Source organism: Lampetra fluviatilis, chromosome 19, assembly GCF_964198595.1.
Source record: "Lampetra fluviatilis chromosome 19, kcLamFluv1.1, whole genome shotgun sequence".
In the NCBI taxonomy this organism is placed as follows: domain Eukaryota; kingdom Metazoa; phylum Chordata; class Hyperoartia; order Petromyzontiformes; family Petromyzontidae; genus Lampetra; species Lampetra fluviatilis.
The window spans coordinates 8626982-8648306 of NC_136293.1; the positions used below are offsets into that span (position 1 = coordinate 8626982).

General features: G+C 55.2%; 1 protein-coding gene across 1 annotated transcript; it reads left to right on the forward strand.

Moving 5' to 3' along the window:
- Positions 1-1011: 1011 nt before the first annotated feature.
- LOC144937618 (alpha-galactosidase A-like) lies at positions 1012-12891 on the forward strand. Its single transcript, XM_078864956.1, has 8 exons — positions 1012-1096; positions 4412-4628; positions 5619-5793; positions 7176-7353; positions 7815-7909; positions 8407-8568; positions 9338-9535; positions 10031-12891. The coding sequence occupies exons 2-8, from the start codon at positions 4417-4419 to the stop codon at positions 10343-10345; spliced, it is 1335 nt and encodes a 444-aa protein (XP_078721082.1). The 5' UTR covers positions 1012-1096; positions 4412-4416; the 3' UTR covers positions 10346-12891.
- The last annotated feature ends 8434 nt before the right edge of the window (positions 12892-21325 follow it).

Consider the following 21325-nt stretch of genomic DNA (forward strand, 5'->3'; position numbering starts at 1 on the left):
AAGTCCCTGTACAAGAATACGGGGTCAACCGTACGGGTTGACAGCGATGTGATCAGGATGGGAGGCAAACACAATAACGAGAAGAGGCATTTTTTTTATCGAACTCGGTAACCCCCCACCTCTATAGTCTAAGAGCCGCAATGCACCACGGTGGTTGAATTCGAGGCGGTGGCTCCTTAATAAAGAACGGTCACGAAGCGGTGCTTAGAAAGAGCCGCCAGTTGACCCCTGGGGCTAGGAGATGTTAACTACCTCGCCTGGTATACAGGAGGTCGTAGGTTCGATCCCCACCTTGACGTCTGGAGTTCGCCTGTCTCTTTCTTTCCCCGTGTTCGCGTGGATTTTTCGTCCTCCGGGTTTCCCCCTCCACCTCCAGAATCTCGCCTCGAGAGAGCAAATTGACGACTCGCTCGGAACGTCCACACGGCCACAAGCCACTTGCGTTCAGCGCCATCTCATTCAGCGGTCGCCAGGTCGCCGCCGCTGCTGAAAAACAAACAATAGCCACGTAGCTCAGTGCGCCTTACCTGGTTGACATTTTTATTTTATATTTTTAAAAACCGAGGTAGTTGAGTGTTTTAGTTTGATGATGGAGGAGGATGATACATTGTTTTCCCCCTTTTATCTGGCAACAAAACTGACACCTTTTTTACAAGGAGTCATGTTTGCATTGACACCATTGGAACCTCATTTACCAGTAGAAACATATGATAATTGTTTTTTTTACCCTTTTATTTGGCAACAAAACTGACACCTTTGCATAGACCACAATACCTGCAGTCGGAATGCAAAAAAAAACATAACTCTGATAATGTATGCACCGTCCTTGAAATGGATTGGTCCACACCCGAGACAGCTTTCCTTAGAGCCTAGTCTCAAATGGTGGACCAGATGACGCCAAAAGGCGCACAACTCAAAGACAATGCACCATCAGAGTATGAGAGCTCCTCCTCCTGATTGTCGAGGAGGAGTCGCCGCCGCCGATTCCGCAGCGCCACCGCGTGGCCACTCTGGGGGCTTCGGCGGCTTCATCACCCGGAACTCGGCGCTGAGAGCGCAGCGGAGAAACACAACGACCCCTTCTCCTCTCGCTGTGGTGAGCCTCCGTGTGTGTGTCCGTGTCTCTCTGGCGTGTGTCTCTCTGTGTGTCTCTCTGTGTGTGTCTCTGCGTGTCTCTCTGCGTGTGTCTCTGTGTGTGTCTCTGTGTATCTCTGTGTGTCTCTGGTGTGTCTCTCTGTTGTGTCTCTGATGTGTCTCTCTGGCGTGTGTCCGTGTCTCCCTGCTGTGTCCCCGTGTCTCTGTGTCCCCGTGTCTCCCTGGTGTCCCCGTGTCTCCCTGGTGTCTCTGTGGTGTGTCCGTGTCTCTCTGTATCTCCGTGTCTCTCTGTGTGTCCCGTGTCTCTCTGTGTGTCTCCGTGTCTCTCTGTATCTCCGTGTCTCTCTGTGTGTCCCGTGTCTCTCTGTGTGTCTCCGTGTCTCTCTGTGTGTCCGTGTCTCTGGCGTGTCCTCGTGTCTCTCTGTGTCCCGTGTCTCTCTGTGTGTCTCCGTGTCTCTCTGTGTGTCCCATGTCTCTCTGTGTGTCCCGTGTCTCTCTGTGTGCCCCGTGTCTCTCTGTGTGTCCCCGTGTCTCTCTGTGTGCCCCGTGTCTCTCTGTGTGTCCCGTGTCTCTCTGATGTGGCCCCGTGTCCCCACGTCTCTCCGTCTCCTTGCTGAGTCTCCTTTATCCGTGTTTCTGTCTTCCTGGCGAATGCCCGTGTCTTCATGTGTCGTGTCTGTCTCAGCGTCTGCCTGGTTCGTCCCTTAGTCTCCGTGTGCCACGTCTACGTGAAGATGTGTCTCTGTGATGAGTCCTGGTGTCTCTGATGAGTCCTGGTGTCTATCTCTCTCCTTGTCTCCCTCTCTGCATGTCTCGGTGTCTCCCTGTTGTCTCCTGTGCGTCCCCGACTGACTATTTTTAGATTATTTTGCTGCTATAAACTTCCACGTGATAAGCCACTTCTTGTTGAGCTATCATTTGTGGACAGATCGCTTGTGAAAGAAGAAGCGAATAGCTCAGGGGGCTTTACCTGGAAAGATACAGGACAGTATTTTATTTTTATATTTTTTCAAAGGGTTTTGCTTATTTTTTTCTATACTTTGCACTCATATTGTATTGTTGTAAGGTTCTAACCTGCCTCTTACTGTGAAAAAAACAGCTGTATAGCTCATCGGATTCCTCCAGTATAAATAAACATTGTAATTATTAATCTGAGCCGCTTCTAATTGATCGAGACTGGCACGCGAACCCAGACAGCGACTTGACTATAACCTCAATCCTATCTCAGACCCAGACATCAACCCACAAGCCAATCTCTATCCCTACCCCTATAGCCAAAACCCAATCCCCAAAAATGAATCCTACCCGTGACCCTACCTGGGTTATAACCTTAATATGAGTTCTAACCTTTTTATTGTCCTTCCCCGGCAAAACCGATTAGCAAGGTTGGTTACGTACGGTGCGAAAGAAGTTCAACATACATACAAACGAACTGGGCTACCAACAAGCAAACTAACCCGAGCCCTCACCCCAACCTCATCCCTCGTGCCGACCGTCTCTTCTCCCTGGTGTGTCAATACCGCCACTCGGCAGGCAAATGCGGCCAGGCGTGGTGCTGCCTACCCACATCCCCTTGTGTGCCGTGCCAGCAGACACAAAGAAAAAGCCCCAATAATCTCATGGGATCTTCGTCCTTGTTGTTGGCATGCGGATGTTCGGGTTCAGGTGAGATCAGCTGATGTATGATGTATGACAAAGACGAATATAAAGGCCCCCCGTGTAACCCAAACAGACGCTTGGGGCAAGTGTCGCATGGAAGCACACGTGGAATGCCAGCACGGTACACTGGGGGGGGGGGTGGGGGGGCGGTGTGGCCAGAACCACGCCCGGCCGTCTTTGTCTCTCCCAATTGGTGACGTTACTTCCACACCGAAACCTAGGGGAGGCCCAGTACCAGTTCAGATATTCGTCACTGATGTTGTCCGTGAGCGGGAATCGAACTTGGGTGGTCAAGTTTCGTAGCGCAGTGCGCCAATCACTAAACTACTGCTCTCCCATGCAAAGAGATTAAGGCAAACCCACGCACATCCACCACTGCACACTATTCCTGTCTCCCCGCATTTACCACGCTTCACCCCACCTTTCACCCCACTCTGGGCGAACAGTCAAATCACACAAGTCACATTACAGTCGCAATACGTGATGTGTGTGTGTATGTTGAACTTCTTCCGCGCTGTACGTAGCCAACCGTTCTCATCGGAGGCGTGAGGGCAGGACAACAAACTAAACACAAAACGCAGTTGTAAGGAAATGAGATTTCAATCTAGATGACTTAAAAGTGCATAGCTCCAGTGGCTTCCTAATATCGGAAGGAAGAGCGTTCCAGACGGCCGCAGAAGCGCATCTGAAAGCGCAGCGCGATGACCGTCGATGGCCAGCCAACAGCCGCTGCGAGGATGACCGGAGTCCGCGTGGTGATTTGGGCTCGTTGATGACGACGGTGACTCTTCTAGCGCAGAGCTCTCGTTGTGTACCCCCAGTGACGGAGATCACCCTCGGCGGTGGTCGTGACTTCGCTCATCAACAGGGGCAGTTCCACGATTTCGGACGTACATTTCGGACACTCGTTAGCAGAGGGCATTTTCTCACGGTCGTGTACGTCGCTCGGTGGTGGCGTCTTCAGAATCGGAATATTTATTTATGCTGGAGGAATCCGATGAGCTATGAAGCTCTTTTTCACAGATGTCCAGTAGGGGCAAAACACGACAGGAGTGAATTTTTTTGGAAAGGTAAACAAAACACTTGAAAAAAAATGCTAATAACACTAAACTTTATTTTTTTATCTTACCATGTTACAGCCCACTGAGCTATTCGCTTGTGCATGTTAGGCGTCGATCAATTCGGACCGCAAATCGGTAAAAAATGATTTGTCCATCTCTTTTGCGAAGGGAGAATCGCACATAATAGAACACCATGGCGGCCGTGTCACATGTACTCGGACGACTTACTTTTTCCTCCAAGCTGAGGTGGGGGGGGATGGTGGCGGTGCATCCTGTTTTGTGCGTGTGTGTGTGTGGGAAACCATCGACGCATTCCAGAAATATAGCTATCGTTTCTATGACTATGGATATACCCAGTAAAAATACAGCATTGAGCCAACGTAGGCATGTGGTTTGAATCGTTGGCCCAACTTTGGCCCAACGTTCAAGGTTGCCTGAGTGATGACACTCACAATGATACCCCGTGTGTATCATTCGGACGATGTTCAAATTTTTAAGCGCGTGTGTGTGTGTTTGCTTGCCAAACGTGTGACACTACCCAGAGTCTGAAGAGGCCGTTTGGCTTAAGCGCGGGATATATATCCGTGTTTCTGCAGGTGTCATGCCTGTCCAGGTGCCAAGTCAGGTGTCTCGAGGGACGGCTGCACGGCTGCTGCCACTGCTGCTGCCACTGCTGCTGGGGCTCTTCATGTTCGGGGGCCCCGTGGGAGCCCTGGACAATGGATTGGCGCTCACCCCTCCAATGGGCTGGCTACACTGGGAGCGTTTCATGTGCAACACGGACTGCCGCAGCGACCCGGACAACTGCATCAGGTGCGTCTCTGTGGCCTCAAAGTGCATCGAGCTTGGCACAAGTACTTTGGTCACAGATTTTCATGTGTGGCGTCTGTGGGTAGGAATCAAACACAGGTTTCCAGTGGACATTTAACAATGGGCCAATGTTGGGTCAACGGTTCCAACCACATGCCATAGTTGCTGTAACGTTGCGTGCTTACTTGGTCACTGCTGATGTTAGCTGTGGCTGGGAATTGAACCCCGGTAAAGCCATGAGGACCCGTTTTTAGAGTATTATAACAACACCGCCCCCCTTACACCCATACACACGTAAAACGCGCACACACACAACTCCTGCACACTCAACAAACCCATGCACAAACACACGTACACACAGAAACATTGATTTACTCACATACTGATGCAGACGCACATTTACCCACTCACAGACACACCCAAACACACACATTACAAATAATAACGGCAGCCGTTATCCACTATGTGGCGGTGACATCACCACTTGAAGTCTCGAAGGCTCGCTGGCAGGAGGCAGAGGTCGCAACCGGGTACCCGATACCCGTACCCTACCCGACACCCAGCTACCCGTATCCGGCCGGGTACGGGTACAGGTACCCGTTTGCGACCCTGGTGCGGCCGGGTACGGGTACGGGTAGGCCGTGAGTCACTGGTGAGTAACCGTTTGTCACTCATTTTGGGTAGGGTACGGGTACGGGTAGCGTACGGGTAGCGTACGGGTACCCATACCCGGCCGGGTACGGGTACGGGTACCCGTTTGCGACCCTGGTCCAGCCGGGTACGGGTAAGGAATCAAAACCCGTTTGCGACCTCTGGCAGGAGGGCACAGGACAGGCCCAGGTATTATGGGTTGACTGACTGAGATGACTGGCAGATGCACCACCTGTACTCCTCACGGTGCCACTGTGTAATATGAAACATTCCACACGTGCACCAACGAACGAGCCCTCACCGCTTCTTCCCTTACGCCCCCCCCCCTCACCCCCTCCACAGTGAGAAGCTGTTCATGGAAATGGCCGACATAATGGCGACGGAGGGCTGGCTGGACGCCGGCTACGAGTACGTGTGCATCGACGACTGCTGGCCGGCGGCCAAGCGCGACGCTCAGGGCCGCCTGCAGGCCGATCCCGAGCGATTCCCGTCTGGCATCAAGGCCCTGGCGGACTACGTGAGGCCGTCGCACGCACCCCGCCGATTGGCGATGGCCGCCGCCGCCCCCGGGTAGATTTCTGCAAGGAGTATCATCGCCTCCTGTTGGCAGAACAATGCCCGTTTTCAGGCCAGTCGCCGAGTCACCTCGTGCGAACGCAGGGGCAGCTGGCACTGGGGGTGTCCTTTAAAATGTGTTGAGATGAGACGTGTAAAGTCGACTGTCGCTCGTAAAGTGCTCCGCAAGACACCTCGGGCGCTCTCTCGATAACAAATAAGTAAAATTTCGATTTAATGCTTTCGTGGCTGTAGGGATTCATCTTCCTGGTTCTAATAAGTAATATAATAGTGTGGAGCGACTCGCGGGGGCGACTGCAGGCTGAAGTGTTCTGCCCGTGGTGTTGGTGGTGGCAGGCCGGCTCAGAGGTCAGGGCATCGAACCAGACCTGCTGAGACCCGTGCTTCGAATGCAGGCAGCCACACGTGTTTAAACCGGGTTCGCAAGTGTTCGCGAGTTGATGGCGCCAGCCCAGGCAACAACGAACAATATCACCATAATACATTATTGTTCTGCACTTAATTTGGCCGAATCCTATCTCTGAGAATTAAAAGTATTGGTCGCGTGACATTTGGATTTTCATTCGTTTTAATTGGCTCATTCCAGCTCAGAAATATTACAGATTTCAGTCTCGCACGCGGTGATGAACATTTTTGTCGAAGCAAATCAAACCCATGTCCCCCGTATGTTGTGCCAGCCTGAACAACTGGTCCCTAGTAGCACTCGTACCAGCAGTCCGTATGTCTGCAAGGGGCATCTTGTGAGTGTGTATAGGGGCGGGCGTGTAGTGATTAGCCCACTGCACTACAAACCCGGCGACCCGAGTTCCATTCCCATCCCAGCAACATCAGTGGCGAATTACTGAACCAGTCCTCAGCCTCCTTTCGGTCGACTCAGCCTGGTGCGGCAGGGCGTGGTCCTGGCCACGTGGGCTACATGCAGGGGATCCTGCGCGTGTGTGTGTGCGTGTGTATGTTGTGGGGAGCGGTAGTGTAGCGGTTAGCGCGCTGCGCTATGAACCAGGTGACCCGGGTTCGATTCCTGCTCACGGCTAACACCCAGTGACGATTATTTGAACCGGTCCTGGGCCTCCCCTAGGTCGACTGGGCCTCCCCTAGGTCGACTCGGCCTCAAATGAGTACCTGGTGCGATGTGTAAACATCGCCACTGGGGAGACAAAGGCGGTCGGGCATGGTGCTGGCCACTCACCCCCTCGAGGACCGTTCCGGCCTTCATAGGTGCTCGCTAACAGCACTTGCCCTTACAGCCTGACAAGGCTATACGGGGGATCTTTGTGTGTGTGTGCGTGTGTAAACTCTCCGTGGCGGCCCGCGCGTGTGCAGGTTCACGCCCGCGGGCTCAAGCTCGGCATCTACAGCGACGTGGGCCCCACCACGTGCGCCGGCTACCCCGCCAGCTACGGCTCCTACGAGGTGGACGCGCGCACCTTCGCCGAGTGGGGGGTCGACCTGCTCAAGTTCGACGGCTGCAACCTGCCGAACATCAGCGTGCTCGTGGAGGGTGGGTTGCACACTCGAGGGCGCGTGCCTTCGCCGCACAGTTGCACAATCGGGCAGTGCCTTCTGCTAACACTCGCCTCCCAGCCCCCCCCCCCCCAACGGTCTGCGAGGCTAAAGTGAGCGGGGGCGGAGGGGGGGACCGTTGTCTTGTTCCCGTGGAGCGGTAGCGGGTAGCGCTGTGCAGCGCTACGAACCCGGCGACCGGAATTCGATTTCCGCTCATGGCCAACACCAGTCACGGGTGATCTGAACCCGTCCTGGGCCTCTCCTAGGTCGACTCGTCCTCAAAATGAGTACCTGGTGTGGTGGTATGTAAACATCGCTCCCCAGGGAGACAAAGGCGGCCGGGCGTGGTGTTGGCCACCCACCCCCTCGTGTGCCGTGCCGGCCTTCATAGGCGCTCGCTAACAGCACTTGCCCCAACAGTCTGTTAAGGCTACACGGGGGATCTTTGTCTTGTAGGTTACAAGAACATGTCGATCGCTCTCAATGCGACCGGGCGGCCCATGGTCTACTCGTGCGAGTGGCCCCTCTACTCGTGGGGAGAGTACATCAAGGTAACGTGCGCATGCACGCACACACGCACGCACGCACGCGTGGGTATCCCGATAGCATCGAGTTCACTTTGTTTAACCAGGTGAGAACTTAAGGGACCAGGGTGAGTCATTGAGACCTGGGCCATTTGAGTAACTAGTAATTCCAGCGGCCGCCCTTAATTTTCGCAAGATTAGGCCATTGTGTGCTGGTGTCAGGGCCCACATTTGCCAAACTCAAAACTGATCTGCATTTACAGTACTCAATGGTGAATACGCACAGCAATCATCTCCCCCCTCTACTGGCAGAATAATGCTCCAGGTCACTCCTTGCGAACGAGACTCCGTCCTGGTCTCCAGGTTAAACAAGAAACTTAAATAAACGTGAAAGCCCTCACCCTAACTCCTCCCCACTCCCTTGCCCGCTCTCCCCACTCCTCGCACCGCCGCCACCGCCACTCGCGCCGCAACCCTCCTCCGTGTGCGCGCGAACACGCGTCCACGCGCTACACGCCACGCAGCCCAACTACACGCAGATCCGCCGCTACTGTAACCAGTGGCGCAACTCGGCGGACGTGGAGGACTCGTGGCAGAGCGTGCGCAGCCTGGCCGACTGGGCCGCAAACCACCAGAGCCTCATCGTCCCCGCCGCCGGGCCTGGCGGCTGGAACGACCCAGACATGGTTGGGCCTGGACGGACGCGATGACATCGCAACACCACAACACCACAACAACACCACTGTGACAACACCGCAACACCACTATGATGACACTGCGACAACACCACAACACCACCGCGACGACACCACAACACCACCACAACACCACCACCACAACACTACCACCACAACACCACGACGACACCACAACACTACCACCGCAACACCACAACACCACCACGACACCACCACCACAACACCACCACCACAACACCACAACAACACCACAACACTACCACATCACCACGACACCACCACGACACCACCACCACGACACTACGACACCACCACTACGACACTACCACGACATCACCACGACACCACCACGACACCACCACCACGACACTACGACACCACCACCACGACGACACCACGACACTACCACGACATCACCACGACACCACCACGACATCACCACGACACCACCACGACACAACCACCACAACACTACGACACCACCACGACGACACCACAACACTACCACGACACCACCACGACACCACAACACCACGACACCACCACCACGACACCACCACGACACCACCACGACACCACCACGACACCACCACAACACCACCAGGACGACACCGCAACACTACCACGACACCACCACCACGACACCACCGCGACACCACCACGACACCACCACCGCGACGACACCGCAACATTACGACGCGTCGGAGCAGTGGCTTGCTCACAATCGCGCGCGTGCCTCTGTGTGTCGCCGCCGTAGCTGGTGATCGGGAACTACGGGCTGAGCCACAGCCAGCAGGTGACGCAGATGGCGCTGTGGGCGATCATGGCGGCGCCGCTCATCATGTCCAATGACCTGCGCAACCTCGACGGGTTCTCTCGCAACGTCCTGCTCAACCCGCACGCTATCGCCGTGAACCAGGACCCGCTGGGCCGGCAAGGCACGCTCGTGGCCAAGGTGCGCGCCCGCTCCGGGCAAACGACGTCCGACTTACGCCGGTGCTCAATCGCACGCACGGACCGAACGGCAACGCTCTCAGCCTGATACGAGCACCGATTCGAACGCCAACATTGAGTCTAACTCTGAGCCTAACGCTAACGCTGAACCTAACTCTAACGCTGAACCTAACTCTGAGCCTAACGCGAACACGGAGCTTAACATTTAATCCAATGTTAACATCGAGTCTAACGCTAACACGAAGCCTAACATGAAGCCTAACACCGAGTCTAATGCTGACATGGAGCTTAACATTTAATCCAATGTTAACTCCGAGTCTAACGCTAATACTGAGTCACATGCCAGGACCCGAGTCTTACCGCCAACCCTCTAGAGGGAGCTGTCCAGAGCCGTCTCGGGCCCTTGCACTAGCGGTGCTGTGAGAGCAAGCGATCCATAGCGGTGCCTCTACCCCGTTACCCCTCCACCCCCCTGCCACCCTCGCCCCCCGCGCAGCTCAAGAACAACGTGGACATGTGGCGGCGCGAGCTGGCGGGGGGCGGCCTGGCCGTGGTGCTCGTGAACCGCAACCAGATTGGCGGGCCGGTGCTGGTGAACGTGTCCCTGTCGGCCTGGGGGCCGCTGGGGGCGAGGGTGGCGCGGGCGTGCACTCCGCGGTGCGCCGTGCGGGTCGCGCTGCCGCCGGGCGACACGACGTTCCTGCGGTTGCAGGGCCAGGCGGTGCGGGTGGCGGTGAACCCCACGGGTGCCGTGCTCTTCACCGTGCATCCCCACGGCGGCCTGCCGCGGCCGTGGGTCGGCGTGCTCTAACGCTGCGGTGGAGGCTGGAGGACGTCGGAGGTGGTGCGGTGGCAGCGGAGATACGGGAACTTTGCGAGGGGTTTTAGTTTTGGGGCAATTTGTTCGACTCCGCCGGCAATTTGCGACTCGCCGACGCCACGGCTGGAGCTCGCGCGAGTGGTCGTCGTCGGTGTTACGAGCGAAATAAAACGGTTGAATTTTTTGGGGGGTTAGTTCCACCGGAAAAGTCGGGGCTGTAGGAACCGGGTGGGACCACAGATGTGGAAAGGGTGGGGCTAATCGAATAGGAATAAGTTTTGCTGGCTGGCTGGCTGGCGTGCGGGCGGCGGGCAAGTGCGTGGCGGTGACGATATCCGCATCTCGCATCGTTGAGCCAGGTCCGATCGTGCGGACGTGACGCCTCCCCTCACCCACTCTCCACCCCGGCCATATATCCCGCAAAAATAAACTAAACTATAGAAACGAAACAATTTAACTCTAAACTAAATGCACCAGTTTCAGATGTCACTCGCCGGGAATCAAACTCAGGTCACCGGGGTTCGGTACACTGAAGACCCAAACTGCGCCACTGTTCCACCCCAGCAGCGATTATCCCACGTGTTTTACTTCACTAACGTTTAACCAAAACGTGTGTGTAATTATAACCGAGCTGGGCATGATTATAATTGACCTGGGCTCAATTATAATTGCGCCTATGACCAAGCCACTCGGAATGCACCGTAGCCTGGTTACTGTTCGGATGAACGGCCACCCGTGCACAGCACATCGCTGCTCGAGGCTGCGCGGGGACACGTGGTGTAGGTGTCAATGTTTTGTATGCACGTGCGCATGAATCGGTCACCAAATTAACGCTTTGGCCCCACCATAGGAATGTGGAATTGTCACCTCCAGCTCAGGAGATTTAACCACCTTTCGTTAAGTGCAGGGATCACTTTGCCTTAAAATAGACGCGCGTGCGTGCGCGTGTCAGGAGACGTAATGCACCTAGCCTGGCACAAGCGCCGTGGCGACATCGCCGCCACTTGGTGGCGAACGGCGGTTGTTGCTGCGTACGATGCGTTGCACGCTGTGCTGCTGTATGATACCGTGTACCGTGTGTATACCTCATGACATGTATGGTATGTGCTGCATCGTGTAAATACAGTCGCTGTCTTTGTGGAGTCGCGAGTGATTAGTTCAGGGATATTGTTTACATCACTGGTGATGCAGGGAGTGGATGTGTGTCTTGTGAACGTGAGGCAGTGGTAGGTCATGTCGGGCAGAACAAGATTTCCCCAAGTCCAATCCACGCCACCCACCACCATTCAAATGCAAATGAATTAATCTCGTTACATGCTGAACTTGCCTGATGATTGCAAAACGCATCCCACGTGATGTATTAGAATGCCGATTCTCTATCTAACGTGGGGAAAATAAGTACACACACACACGAGATATTTATTTGGATCAGGTCCTGCCACGTGGGACAAAGATCCCCCGAGGGGGAGTTGGTGTGCCCCGGAACTACGCCCGGCCGTCTTTGTCTCTCCAAGTCTTTATGAGTAACCATTTGCAGCTGAGCCGATTTAGGAGAGGCCCAGGATCGGATCAGATAATCGCCACTGCGGTGAGCCACGGCGAGGATTCGAACTGGGGACGCCAAAGTTCGTGGCACAGGTTCGCTAACCACACCGCGGTGTGTGTGTGTGTGTGACACGCAGAGCCGTCCCCAGGGTACGGCGAATCGGGGGCGACCGCCCCGGGCCCCGCGCTTTGGGGAGGGGGGAGGGTCCGCGCTTCGATGTCAGTGCCAGATGTAATATTTCCGGTTTAGTTTGAAGGCGTCAGAGACGGCCCACACAGACACGCCGCACGCGCCACGCACAAACGGCACGTGGTCGCGATACGATTCCTTCACTCGTTCATATCTCACAAGAGAGGCTCCTGATTGCCCGTCAACATCGGGCAGTTTCGCCAGCATCGGTTCGAGCAAGCCTGACTGCTGATGAGATAGTGAGCGTCGAAACCGGTCCAGGGTTGTGCTCGTACGGAGAACCAGTGCTGCTGATGAGATGCACTCCCAGAATGCCGTGCGTGTGGCTGATGGGTTGCGTCACAATATAATCTATACTACTTTTGTTTTACGTGGCGAGAGACAAATATGGGAAGGATGTACGATTTAGTTGAACAGGCCTACTCTGAGTCTTGGTAGAACTGTTGCTGTCTGTGTGAGTCGGCTGACAAGTGGGGCTCATTGAGCCAAAGTAAGCCCCGACAGACGCGACCAAGTCTTCATAAAGTAAAAAATATCAGTGTGAAAGTTTTCTATTTGCACACGCGCGTACACACACACGTGTATACAATACTGTATAACAAAATCATACCTCAATGTATAAGAAGTATGTTGCTACCGCTGTGCTTCTGAGCACGCCCTGCCACCAACGTGGTGCGTTGTACGTGATGGAGTCGAACTCAAGCTTTATGTCCCAAAGCGAAGGCTTATTCGGAGTGAAGTAAGACACAACCGTTGCTACCACCACGCCTCCTCTTCTCTCCCACAGCCTTCTACAATAACTTCACGCCTCTCTTATACAATTGTAATAAAAGACTTGACCACGATCTCTGGCTCGGTGTCCTTTATTCGGTTCGTACTGCGTTCCCACACGGCTGTCTCTCTTATTCTCTCTGTGCTGGTTCCGATGTCACTCCAGTCCACATCAGCAGCCCCGCTGCTGTTCTTGTCGCTCTTGCAGCCCCACAGCAGCTCCGCTGCTGTACTCTCAGTCTCTCACACAGCTCCCTTGGCTGTTCCTGCTGCAGCTCTGACGGCCTCGTGCTGTCTCGCCTTCTCGTCGCTCCTGCGACTCTTGGCAGCCACCCCGCTGCTCCTCACACACAGCCTTACTGCCTATCTCTATCTGCAGCTTTACACCTCCCAGTAGCTCCCTACTGTTCCCAGGGTTGGCTCCCGCTTCTGACGGTGCCCCCTCGGCTCGTACGCCCGCGTGGCCCCACACCTTTCCATTCACACCCCGACTGCCTTCTCTTTCCGGTTTATCCGCTTAAGGACCCCAACCTTTCACCCACGTCACCTGGCTCCGCCTCCTCGTGACGTCACATCCAGAAGGTCGCTTTCGCCCGCATTACACCACCCTCCCCCATAGAAAAAACCCAGCCGACCTCGGCTGAACAATACCAAAGCGTAATGCGGTGAACCGACCTTCCCCCTCAAAGGACACTAAGCATGCAATATAACAACAAGAACAACAACACAAGTAACATCGACGAACGTACGAAAGCATGCGATAAATACGACGGCAAGAACAAGAACAATAACAACATACAATCAACGAAACGTAAGTGACTTGGAACGAGTGCGGGTCGCCGGCCCGTCCCGGACGGTCGGCGGCCCACTTGTGGAACGGGGACGCGATGGAACACGAGGAATGACAGGGGGTAAATCCCCTGCTGCGATTGGAAGTCCACCGACGTCTCGTGTCCCTGACGAATCAGTCTTGGTCGTGTCCTTCGAATGTGCCTGCAGCGGGGTCGGAAGGGCTGCAGGGCTCGAAGGTCCCGCAGCCCTGGCAGGCGCCCTCCGAACAGGCCCACTCCTCCCCCTCGGTGTCACGGCCGACCTGTCTGGAACAGGTACGACAGGCGCTCGAGCAAGATCAGTGGACACAGGCAGGGGAGAGTCGGCAGCAACAGACCCCGGCAAGGCAACATTGGGAGATGACGCATCACGTAGGGGAGCAACATATGGTTTTAACCGCGACGTATGAACAAACCAACGGCGAGACCCAATCTGAACGCGCGCCGACTGTGGATTGGGAACCTCAATGAGGCGCACAGGACCATGCCAAGGTTTGTGCAATTTAGGAGAGGTCCCCGGCCGCACCTGCGGGCAATGGAGCCAGGCCAGGTCTCCCACCTTCCAGGGGCACTCCCCCTCAGACCGCCGAGCATACCGCTCGTTCCGGGCCTGGGCTTTGGCCGTAGCCACGCGGGCGTTTTCCCGCGCCTCCGTAACCCGGCGAACCGTGTCCTGAATGTATTCAGGGAGTGGTTTACGAGGTCCCTTCACCCCAGTACCCAATTGCACATCCACCGGAGGCACGTTTTCCCGACCATACATAAGGTAAAACGGCGAATACCCTGTAGCCGCATGGGGCGTCATCCTGTACGCCGAAAGCACTCCGGGGATGTGCAGATCCCAATCTGATTGCTGTTCACTCACAGTATGGCAAAGCATGGCAGACAATGTCCTGTTCAGCCGCTCAACCATACCATCCGTCTGCGGATGGTATGGAGATGTCCGTATCTTCTTAGTCCCAAGGCCTGCGCACACTTCAGCCAATAATTTAGAAGAGAAATTTCGGCCCTGGTCCGTGAGGAGTCTCTCCGGCGCCCCCTTGTCCATAATGTACCCAAACAAAAAGGCGTCGGTGATGGCCGCGGCCGACTGATCGGGCAACGGCCAGGCCATCGGCCAATGGGAGAGATACTCAACCCCTACCAGCAAATATTTATTTCCCCTCGCCGATGGTGGGAAGGGTCCCAATATGTCCAGTGCCACCAATTCATTGACTCGAGACACCTGAATCGACTGGAGAGGCGGCACGTAAGGATGTTTAGGCGGCTTACGCCGGGCGCATTCAGGGCACGCGCGCACGTGCCCTACGACATCTGTCGCCATGCCGTGCCAAAAATAATGACGTTGTAACGTCAACAAGGTCTTCTGCACCCCTAAATGCAATAGTGTGTCACAATGGAGAGTTCTAATCAACTCAAATCGCAAGGACGTTGGTACCACCACACGCCAGCTTTCCTGGAACCTTTCTTGCCACATAAGCAGACCATCTCGGAGAGCGGTTCGCGGCCCCACAGCCGAACTCGGACTCCCATTGTCCCTCATAGACCGCTTCCGCATGGACAACAACGACTCGTCCATCATCTGTTCCCGAATCCAGACAGACCGCGGCAGATTTAAAACCCCATCAGTCGGTCCCGGTTCCATCGGAGTATCCGACTTCCCGACGGCCAACGTAAGCGGCTGAGGGGGATTCAGAATCGGCGAACACCTATGCGTCCCCGACGCACATTTACAAGGGGCGCGCCCTGGTAATCTGGAAAGTGCGTCAGCGTTCGCATGGCGCACTCCCTTCCGATGTTGAATTTGGAAGGAAAATTCCTGCAGCGTGTCCAACCAACGTGCCCACTGTCCCGATGGCTGGTCCATTTTAAGTGCATATTGCAAGGCCGCATGATCCGTACGCACAATAAAAGAACGACCGTAAAGGTACGGTCGAAATTGCCGTAAGAAAAAAACAACCGCCAAAAGTTCTCTACGAGTGACACAGTAGCGTGTTTCCGCAGGCGACAAGACTCGGCTACCATACGCCACGACGCGCTCTACGCCCCCTTTAGACTGTGATAATACCGCCCCAATACCTGTGTCACTCGCGTCCGTATCAAGAATGAAAGGGCGATCAAAATCGGGATAATCCAATGTCGGGGCCGTAGCCAATAGATCACGCAGACTCCGAAAGGCCGCCTCTTCCGGCTCTCCCCAAACAAATTTCCGTCCTTTACCCGTAAGGAGATGCAAGGGCCTCGCAATCGTCGCAAACCCCGGCACAAATCTTCGGTAATACGAGGCAAATCCCAAAAACCGCCGAACATCCCCCACAGAGGCCGGAGTCGGCCAATCCCGGACACACGCCGTCTTTTCCGGATCCGTGGACACCCCCTCTGCACTCACAATGTGCCCCAAATAACGGACGGACCGTTGCAGTAGGTGGCATTTCTTTGGTTTGAATTTCAAATTGGCAGAGCGCATCCTCGTGAACACTGTCTCCAGCCGCGTTAAATATTCCTCAAATGTGCGGCTGAACACAATAATATCGTCCAAATATATAAGACACGTCTCCCACTGCAACCCCGTCAAAACGAGCTCCATCAATCTTTGAAATGTAGCAGGGGCCGCATTCAATCCCATCGGGAGGCAGTTGAATTGAAATAACCCCTGCGGCGTACGGAATGCGGTTTTCTCCCGTGAGGACTCGTCAAGGGGAAGCTGCCAAAATCCCGAAGAGAGGTCCAGTGTGGAAAAGAACTTAGCCCCCGACAATGCGTCAAGGGAGTCGTCCATACGCGGCAGGGGGTACGCATCTGCCACCGATATCTTATTCAATTTCCGGAAATCGACACAAAATCGCAAGTTGCCATCCTTTTTCTTAACCAAGACCACAGGAGCGCCCCATGGGCTGTTAGATGGCGATATAATGTCCGCAGCCAACATGTCTTCCACCGCCCCTCGAACGTGTTCTCGCTCCGCTGGACTCATCCGATGCGAATTTAACCGAATAGGGGCAGCGTCGCCCGTCTCAATGTGATGGGAAAGCAACGATGTGCGTCCCAAATCCAAATCGTCGGAGCTGAACACATCCGAATACGTCAGCAACAATTTACGCAGCGCATCACGTTGCCCCACGGACAGGGAAGAATTTTCGTCACATAAGGTAGCGATCCAACGATTATCCGAACCCCTTGGCTCGGAAACACCAGCGACCACTCCCCGGCGATGCGGACAATCGTGCGTCGCAAACGCCGTAGTGGCATGTGCCACAACCGTACCGGCCGGAACACGGATGTTTTCCACCCCCGCATTAAGCACCTGTAAAACCGGTAATTGGTCCGGCCGGACGATGGTCTGTGCCCCAACTAACGCCAATCCCGTTGTTATCGTGGCGGATGGTGACAACAAGACCCCTAATGCTCCTAGCCGATTGGGCAGGGGCTTCCGATACCGCAAGGGTATAAGCATCTGTGAACCAGGTGGGATGTCCACAGATGCGACGGACAGCGCCTGCACCTGTACGGCCGAAGCAGGTCGCCCCCAGGGCGACGGCAGAAACGAGATTCGACGGCCCCCCGGCAATTCAATACAATTCTCATTGATTTTAATCAAAATGGGCATCTTAGCCAAAAAATCCGTGCCTAGTAAGCAAGGAACCGCCAAAGATCTCGATATTAACACAACGCCCGAAGCCGACACATCCCCTATAGATATCTTAGCATCCACCTGGCCCACGATACCCATACTACCCCCGTTCGCAGCGACGCAAGACCCATAAACCGGACGCACAGCCCCCGGCGGAATGCCCAACAGATGGAAAATGACATCCGATATAATAGTCGCAGACGCTCCCGAGTCGACCAAAATGCGCACGTCCACACCTTGTATGGACCCCGGTACAGTGGACGAACCCGTAGCGGCCGCGACAACTCTCCGTGCCAATTTGCGCCACTGCGTAACTGAATGACAAGGCCCCGTCGATGGCCTTTCTTTAACAACAACAATAGGATCGCGCAACAAAGGTGGTGGGTGAGGTGTAAAGCCTTGCCGAGTGTCTGGTGCGTGCCGACATGCCTGTTTCGGAGGTTCCTTGGTCGGCTTGTCCGGTGTTGTGGGCTCCTGCTGCGGCGGACCCGGGAAGCGGGCCCAGCAATCTTTGGCGTAATGGCCCCTACGGCCGCAGCGGAAGCAATCGGCCTCGTTGCGCCGAAGCGCAGGTCTTGCATCCCGGCGGCCCCGTCCCGATGGCGTAGCGCGCGGGCCCGGCCTTCCGCGTCCCGACCATGGAGAGGAGGCAGCCGTCAGCTCCTGTGGACCCCGCTCATCCGGCACATAGATCGCCCTTGTGGGGTCCCACCCCATCGCGCCTCCTTCCTTGACGGGCCCACCCGTCCATGCCGCCACTTGCTTCCAGCGACGGAGATTAAACTGCGCATCCAGACACTTTGCTGCCGCCCGGGACGTGAGCTTCTCATGCCCACACACAGGCATGGGGATCCCCAGATCCCGAGACAGCTCCAGCATTTTTCCCAATATGAGAGGCTCGAGCAGATCCTGTGGCGTGTCAGGATATGCTGCCATGGCCAGCTCCAACACCGCACCCCTGAACGCCACGGGCGATTCTTCGGGTGCTCGTTGTCGTTGAGCGAATCGCCGATGCGCGTCGTCAGGTGGCTCATAGGCGTCGGCCATTTCCTCAAAAACTCCACATAAAGTCTTCTTCTTATCGGCCGTTATGGAACGGAAAAATCGAACAGATTCGTCGTCCAGTAGAGTCGGCAACACTTCCAAGGCCTCCGCATCGGTCCATCTTGCTGAACGAACCGCCGCCAAAAATCGGCAGGCGAAAGCGCTCCAATCGCCCCCGATAGAGAATTCCTTAACTGTAGTAAGGTGGCGACTCCGACTCCTCTTTACGCCGTCTTCCAATGATGGTTGGTCTGGAGGCAAATTCAAAATGGCGTCGGCCCGCGGCGTGGCCAAGATGGCGGTTTGGCGCCGCGGAGCGCGCAAGATGGCGTCTTCTTGCCGCGTGGCCAATGGCGGCGGCAGGGCAGGCAACGTGGCGGCCCGTGGAGCACCTTCTCGTTCCATCGTCGTCCTTGGCGTAACGAGGTGACATAGATGCGCCAGGACGTCCTTGAGTGTCTCCAGTTGGTCTGCCACCTGTTGCCATCTTTGGTCAGCGTCCGATGTTGTTGACGGACCCGCCATCGCGCCGACATCTTCCACGCCCGTCCCCGTGCTCGCCTCAGCAGGGCTCTCCTCCACCACCCCAGCAGAATCCGTGGTCGGAGGGAATTCGTCGTCGTCGGACGAAGAAGCCGATGCTGGCGCCGGGGGAATTTTCTTCCTTACTTGCTTAGACATGCCGTTTCACTTCTGACCCCAGTGTAATAAAAGACTTGACCACGATCTCTGGCTCAGTGTCCTTTATTCGGTTCGTACTGCGTTCCCACACGGCTGTCTCTCTTATTCTCTCTGTGCTGGTTCCGATGTCACTCCAGTCCACATCAGCAGCCCCGCTGCTGTTCTTGTCGCTCTTGTAGCCCCACAGCAGCTCCGCTGCTGTACTCTCACACAGCTCCCTTGGCTGTTCCTGCTGCAGCTCTGACGGCCTCGTGCTGTCTCGCCTTCTCGTCGCTCCTGCGACTCTTGGCAGCCACCCCGCTGCCCCTCACACACAGCCTTACTGCCTATCTCTATCTGCAGCTTTACACCTCCCAGTAGCTCCCTACTGTTCCCAGGGTTGGCTCCCGCTTCTGACGGTGCCCCCTCGGCTCGTACGCCCGCGTGGCCCCACACCTTTCCATTCACACCCCGACTGCCTTCTCTTTCCGGTTTATCCGCTTAAGGACCCCAACCTTTCACCCACGTCACCTGGCTCCGCCTCCTCGTGACGTCACATCCGGAAGGTCGCTTTCGCCCGCATTACACAATGATCATCTCCATTGCTTCTAATCTCCGCCTTCATCCCATGCCCTCCTCCAGCCTGGTCATGGATCATCACAATTATCTTGGCCTCTCGTCCTCCATTATCTTGCAGTCCATGCACTGCCTTTAAATCCTCGATTTGCTCCATCCTCCTGCACTCTAATAAAGCTACACCAAGCGTCCCGGTGATTCAGAAAGTGTTCCCACACCCCCCTCACCCTCCCCCACTTAAACTTGTTGCTCTTCACAGTCGCAGGATTTTGTTCCAATATCATTAAAAAAAGAAACATCATCTGACTCCAAACAGCGACTCGTGATTGTGGGCAGAGGGCCAGGTTACCTGAGCGGTGGGCGGGGTTACCTAAGTGGTGGGCGGGGGTTACCTGGTTCGTGAGCGGGGTTACTTGAGTAGTGGGTGGGACTAGCCGGGGTTACCTGGGTCGTGAGCGGGGTTACCTGACTAGTGGGCGGTACTATGCAAAGTGGGCGAGGTTGATCAAGGGAGGGGTTGCGGGGCTTCCCCCGTGAGTCCTGGTTCAGCCTCCAGGAAGTCTACGCTGTTGCACTCCCATCTCGTCCACCCCACCCACCACCGCATCTCATTCACTGCGCAGAGGCCCCTCTGCTGTTTCATTTCGCTTCGAGAATCTACGCGCTCCCCATCTCGTCCATCGCAGCTTCACGGTCTCGTGCACGTCTGTGAACAAAGCGCTTCGTAGCTCATCGGATTTGTCCAGCTTTAAATACAATGGTCTGATTCCGATCCCTTCCACGCGCGTCCGTTTCGCGTTTTTGTTCGTTCAGGGTGGGACACATTGAAAGGTGATGTCACCTATCAACGTGGATTCCCACTGAGCCATTAGCTCTTTTTCTGAGGCTACTTGGCCACACCTGATAGCTGATCGAAGTGGATTTTTATCGTATCATCGCACGTGGGACTTTATAATCGCAGCCAAATAATCTGAACGCGCTCAATGTGGAGGGGGGAGGGTGGGGAACCGAAAGGAAATCTGAGAACAATCCACGTGGCCACCACGGGGAGGGAGAGAGAGATCACGTGGACGGCTCTAAGTAGTGTAAAACAGACGTCGTTAGGGTCTGGGATCGAACCCGCCAGGTCACAAATGATAGCCCAACGAAGTGGTTTTATCACGTGGAGATGTATAGCAGCCAAATAATCCAAACGCATGTTGATTCTCAATGTTGAGAGACAGACCGGAGGACCCGGAGAAAAAACCACGCGACCACGGGGAGAGAGAGAGACGTGAAAACTCCAAATATACAACAGGCGTCAAGGTCGGGACCGAAACCACGACCTCATGCGTAACCAGACGAGAGAAGGATAACGTCTCGCCACCTCACATCCATTCCTGTCCGCGTTCAACATCAGTGGTCATTTCCGAACCGGTCCTGGCCAGCGTGGTTTAAGTATGGCCACACAATTCCCACGACCGACAACAATGTGGAGAGGCATTTATCCAGCAGGGGATTGACAAAGCGGCTGTAAAAAAACAAACGAATTGGCTGAGACAGCTCGACTCTAGAATTCCCTCCCACGCATCTCGTCTCCTTTTCCCAAGCTCTTATAATAACGTTGGCACAAGAAAACGTACAATAATCTTAAAACCTTAGCAACTGCACGTTGCCAGCGGCTTCGCAATTAATTTACACCAAATGTTGAATTTAGGATGTAAATAAATATTTATGTACACAAT

Coding starts and splice junctions, on each gene's coding strand:
- LOC144937618 (XM_078864956.1), top strand. CDS start 4,417: ATGCCTGTCCAGGTGCCAAGTCAGGTGTCTCGAGGGACGGCTGCACGG. Junction 7,354..7,814: donor CATCAGCGTGCTCGTGGAGG/GTGGGTTGCACA, acceptor TTTGTCTTGTAG/GTTACAAGAACATGTCGATC. Junction 9,536..10,030: donor AAGGCACGCTCGTGGCCAAG/GTGCGCGCCCGC, acceptor CCCCCCGCGCAG/CTCAAGAACAACGTGGACAT.